The sequence below is a fragment of the Pteropus alecto genome, unplaced genomic scaffold (genome assembly GCF_000325575.1).
Source record: "Pteropus alecto unplaced genomic scaffold, ASM32557v1 scaffold49, whole genome shotgun sequence".
NCBI lineage: Eukaryota > Metazoa > Chordata > Mammalia > Chiroptera > Pteropodidae > Pteropus > Pteropus alecto.
The window spans coordinates 1,173,251-1,178,250 of NW_006443131.1; the positions used below are offsets into that span (position 1 = coordinate 1,173,251).

Here is a 5,000-nt window from a genome sequence, read left to right on the forward strand (position 1 = left end):
CACCCACGCCTCCTCCCTCATTAGTGAGCAGGCTGCTTGAGGCCGCCTGACTGTGGGGGTGACAGGTGGATTGGATTGTCACCCCTCCCCCAGCGCCTGCTGCTTATTTCATGCCCTGAAGCCCAGCCCCAGGGAAGGGGCGGGAGGAGGGTGACAGCTGTCTCCAGCACCTCCTGCCTGCCCCTCCGGGCCGCAGCCTGGGAGGGAGAGACGAGGGCTGGCTTGCTGAGGGCTCCTCTCCGGAGAAGCGAGGAGGAGCGGGGCTGCTGTCAGCCTCCTTGGGCGCCTGCCCCCCACGGACCACGGCTGGCCTGGCAGCTCTGACAGCAGGTGCCCAGTCCCTCTGAGTCTGGGACTGAGGCCGGTTTGGGTGGAAGGCTGTGGGGGCTGTGGGGAGGCAAGCCCTCCCCTGCCTGTCACCTTGGGAAGGCTCCCTGGGAACAACTACCACCCCGGGGGGCCTGACCGCTGCCCCCACTGGCCCCAGGCCACCCTCACACAGGAACTGAGATAGCATCATTCTGAAACCCGAGAACAGTTTGAATATTGCTCAGGTACCAGGAGGTGTTGCGGAGGGTGGGGGGGGCTGTTTCTCCCTCCAAACTGAGACCCCCCCCAGGGTACGTTTTGCATCTCATTTGCACGTTAATACAACCCACGGGTTCCTGTGGGGTCTGTTCAGCTCAGAAAAATGGCCGTCCTAGGGTCCTTCTGGTCCCCTCGGCCCCTCCTCCTTGACCAGGGTGCTGTCGGCGGGGAGCCTCCCACCCCGCATCTCCTCTGCTCCCCATTCGCACAGGCTTCTCTGCAACCACCTCCACAGAGGCGGGTCCCCGCCTCCCTGGGCTCAGCCCAGGTGCCCCCCCCCCCCCCCGCTTTGCTCCTCTATCCCTGTGCGGAGGGCCCTACCTCTTCCTGCCCCCACCCCCACCCCGGAGGTCCACCCTGCCCTGTCCTGCCCTGCCAGTGGGTGAATCAGAATCAGAAGCAGGAGGCTTCGAGGGGGTACTTTTGGTGACAGATGCTGCCAGCCAAGGAGTCATAGCTGTGGCTTGAGGTCAGGACTGGGCACGCCCTGGGGACATCAGAGCATGAAAGCCATCCCGGGCAGCCCCCTGTCCTCCGTGGCAGCCCTAAGCTCTCCCAGGCCTTGGGCTCCAGGAGAAGGGGCCGAAAGCCAGGTCATCTGGGAGGGCTTCCGAGCAGAGGGGCAGGGGAGCAGCAGAGGATGGAGCCCGGGCAGGCCGGAGAGCAGACACATCTGGAGAGCAGATGCCAAGGCCTCTGGCTCCCGGCAGTTGGTGCGGTAACTAAGCAGAGGGCTAATTAGGGAGGCCCAGGTGTTCCTCAAAACCTCCCTGACTGTGCGGGAGGGGCGCTTAGACAGGACAGACCTCCGTGCTTGGGACAGGTCAGCACAGGGCCCTTTGTGCCCTGGCCGCCTTCTCTTCCCAAGTCAGGGCTGAGGCCCCGATGCTGACCCAGGGCTTTCTCAAACTGTGGAGACGCAGGGCAGAGGGCAGAGGGGGAGACGGTACGCAGCCCTGCAGGGGCCCTGGCCAGGTAGGGGAAGGGCTGCCAGCTGGGCTGGGCGCCGCCTCCTCTGGCGGAGCCGGCGACAGGTAGGAGGGACAGGGAGCGTGGGTTACGCAACGTGCTTGGGCTACCTTGGCGGGACTCGGGATGGATGATGCTCTGACCTTCCCGTCAGGAAGCTCGGTGGATCACTGGCTTCCCTGTCTTCTCAGCCCTGATCCCTCACTCATCCCCGCTCCCCCAGCATGAGGCGGGGGTGGGGGGGCGGTGCAGGAGATCAGCCAGGGAGCTGGTTGCCAGGCGACAGTTGCCTGAGCAACCCCATCCTCTCCATCTCCATGTGCTCAGGGCCGCTCCTCAGAAGACTTGAGAGTCTCGCCCTCTGTACCAGCCAAGCCGAGGGTAGGGAGGGTGGAGGACCAGAGAGGCAGTGGTGGTTGGAGGGGAGATGCCATCCAGGCGGACGAGCATCGGGGAGACGGCGGGCGCCGGCGCTGCAGCAGGAGATGGAAGTTAGGCTGCGGGGAGGATTCCTCACAGGGTCAGGAAGATGGACAGGCCTCACTTCCTTCCAGCTGCTTCCGAGCACCTCTCACGGGGTGGAGGGTGGGACGGGGGCGAGTGGTCCAGCCTCGGAAGCTTCAGTGTCCTGGGGAGCCAGGCAGCGAGTAGAAGCACAGAGCCGAGGTGATGGGCAGCCATGTAAGCGCTGGAGCAGGAAGGACAGCACCCTGAGGGGAGACCGCTGGGGGGCAGAGGAGTGCGCTCCGCTTGTAAGAATGCCTCGTCCGAGGGTCCCGAGGGTCCCGAGAGCTGAGAGGAGCTCTCTCCCAACTTGGAGGGCGACGTGGAGTTGGCCATGAGCTGAGAGAGGTCGCGCCTCAGCCAGAGTCTGCTCCTGAGCAGGAGGGGCGAGGCGGGGAGGGCGGGTGGATGCCACACAGAGGGGCACCCAGTGACCGCATTCACGCCTGGCTGGGGCTTTCCAGGGCCGACTGGCCAGAGAATCCCACGGCAAAGTCCTCCGTAGCCGCCCGGCCCTCAGCGTGCCCTCCCCACCTCCCCTGCCAAGCCGGGCCGCTTCCGCTCTAGGGAGCACAGCCTTGTGGTGCACTGGGAGGCAGGGGGCCGAACTCCTGGGCCGGGGGCCGGGTGTGGAGGCGCATTCCTGGTTCCCCCCAGGTCCCCGGACTCCCCGCCTGCCCTCCCCATAGCTACGGTATGAGGCTGGACGTTGGGGCCCACTGGGGGACCCTCGGGCTGGGCCGGGGGCTTCCTAATTACAGGGGTCCTGTCATCAAACATGCAGGGACACCTCTGCCCAGGTTCGTGGGAGGAGGTGAGAGCCCGCCTCCCTGGACCCCACCGCAGGGTCCGGCAGGTGCTCGGCGGGAGGGGGGTGCTGGACTCCGTGAAGAGGCTGTAGAAAGCGCGGGCTGTGCCTGCTGCTGCCCCCCAGCACCACCCAGCAGGTGTCCCCTGACGCAAAGGTCCCTGGAACTGGGAGCCAGGGCGACCCGGCTCCCCACCCTCCCCATCCCTGGCATCTGAGCTCCTGGACCGGTGGGCCTCGTGGGGCGACAGGCAGACCGAGGCAGGGTCCCCACCTGGTGTCCACTGGCCCCGGCTGCCCATGGCCTCCTCGCGGACTTCAGTGTGTTTTCTCTGTGTCGCAAGGGGACAAGGCTGGGGAGCGCCACTGAGACTGGGCTCGGGTTCCAGACATGGCCCGTTCCTCTAGAGCAGAGTCGGCACGCTGGCCCCTGCCCGTCCGTGCGAGCCCGGCCTCACTCGGGGATGGCCTCCCTCGTCCACGTGTGTTTGCAGCTTCTGTCCTGCAGCGACAGAGTTGACCAGCGACAACAGAGGCCGTATGGCCCACAGAGCCTGAAATATTTATTATTTGGCTTTTTATAGAAAAAAAAAAAAGCCAGCCTTTGGTCCGTAGGGCCGGTTTGTTTGTTTATAGCCACAGAACCCTTTCTTCATGCCCGACTTGCCGGCTGAGCCCACTGAGGAAAGCGGGCGGGTACCCAGCACTCTGGTTGAGGAGGGGGTCCTGGGAGCGGGTGTGATCTGCTCTGCTGTGTTCTGGAGCCAGGGCACAGACGCCCCATTGTGGCACCAGGCACCCCATGCCAGCCGTCGGCAAACTTGGCGGGGTTTACGCGGCACAGCCTCTGAACCGCCTCCTGAGCGGCAGCCACGATTCTAGGCCAGAGGAGCTGCCGGCCAGCCGGGTGTCTGTACTCGGTGGGGTCCGGGCGGAGGAGGGGCTGGGCGGTCTCTAAGCCCCTTAGAAGCCAGTGCTCGCTGACCTGGGGGCTGAGGGCCGCAGCAGCCTGTGGGCGGGGGCTGGGACTTGCGTGAGGTGCGGCTGTGCCTGGCCGTGGCATGCCGTCCCCATGCCACCATGTCCCCATTTTGAGGATGGGGCTCAGCCACTGCCAGCCTGTGTCAGGGCTGCTGTGGGCCTGGCCGTGATGCCCGAGGAGCGGGGCTGACCGTCCTCTCCTGACCCCCGCCAGGAGGCTGTGTGGGAGGTATCCTGCAGACCATGAACTGAGCGCTGGCCCCAGACCGCTCATGAGCACAGCGTGAGGCGTGCCAAGACCACCGCCCAGCGATCCCCTCCGCTTTCTAGCACTGAGGACCCCCAGAGAAGATGGGGAGGAAAAAGATTCAGATCCAGCGAATCACCGATGAGCGGAACCGACAGGTGAGGACAACCTGGAGGTGCACGGGGTGGAGCAGGGCAGGGAGCCGGCCTCTGCGCCCCCTCCTCGTAGCCACTCCGGGAGGGCTTCCTGGAGGAAGGGGGCTCGAGGCTATTACGGAAGAGGAAAGGCTGCGTTGGGAGAAGGGGACCCCACCTCCTTGTGTCCCAGGACTTCTGCTGCCACCAGGCAGACCTGCGCCCCTGCACACGAGCCATATGCAGCCTGAGGCCACACCCGGGTAACCCCCCTTTCCAGAGATGAATCTTTCTCTTTTCCAACCCCGGGCGGAGAGGGGGCGCCCATCCATTCTCCTTCCCGGACCTTGTTATGGCCCCAGCACAGAGACCTGGAGGTCCGTCCACTTGAATGCTCCGCCCCCAGTGCGCCTGCTGTGGGCTCTGAGCGGCCACGTGTGGGCAGAGGGCCGCTGGCCTGTGCCGTCACCCTGAGGTGGGGGCTCCGGGCGGGCCTCGGCGCAGCCAGAGCCGGCTGCTCACGGACGCGTCCCGGCAGGTGACGTTCACCAAGCGGAAGTTCGGGCTGATGAAGAAGGCCTACGAGCTGAGCGTGCTGTGCGACTGCGAGATCGCCCTCATCATCTTCAACCACTCCAACAAGCTGTTCCAGTACGCCAGCACCGACATGGACAAGGTGCTGCTCAAGTACACGGAGTACAACGAGCCCCACGAGAGCCGCACCAACGCCGACATCATCGAGGTGCGGCGCGCGCACCTGCCCCGACCC

At 65.5% G+C, this 5,000-nt stretch overlaps 1 protein-coding gene across 1 annotated transcript in view; it reads left to right on the top strand.

The window, feature by feature from the left end:
- The window catches only part of MEF2D (myocyte enhancer factor 2D), a 72,696-nt gene that overhangs the window by 11,081 nt on the left and 56,615 nt on the right, over positions 1 to 5,000 (top strand). The window contains exons 2-3 of the mRNA XM_025040843.1: positions 4,065 to 4,255; positions 4,770 to 4,973. Coding sequence (XP_024896611.1) covers positions 4,202 to 4,255; positions 4,770 to 4,973 — 258 coding nt within the window. The 5' untranslated portion in view covers positions 4,065 to 4,201. The remainder of the gene's footprint in view (positions 1 to 4,064; positions 4,256 to 4,769; positions 4,974 to 5,000) is intronic.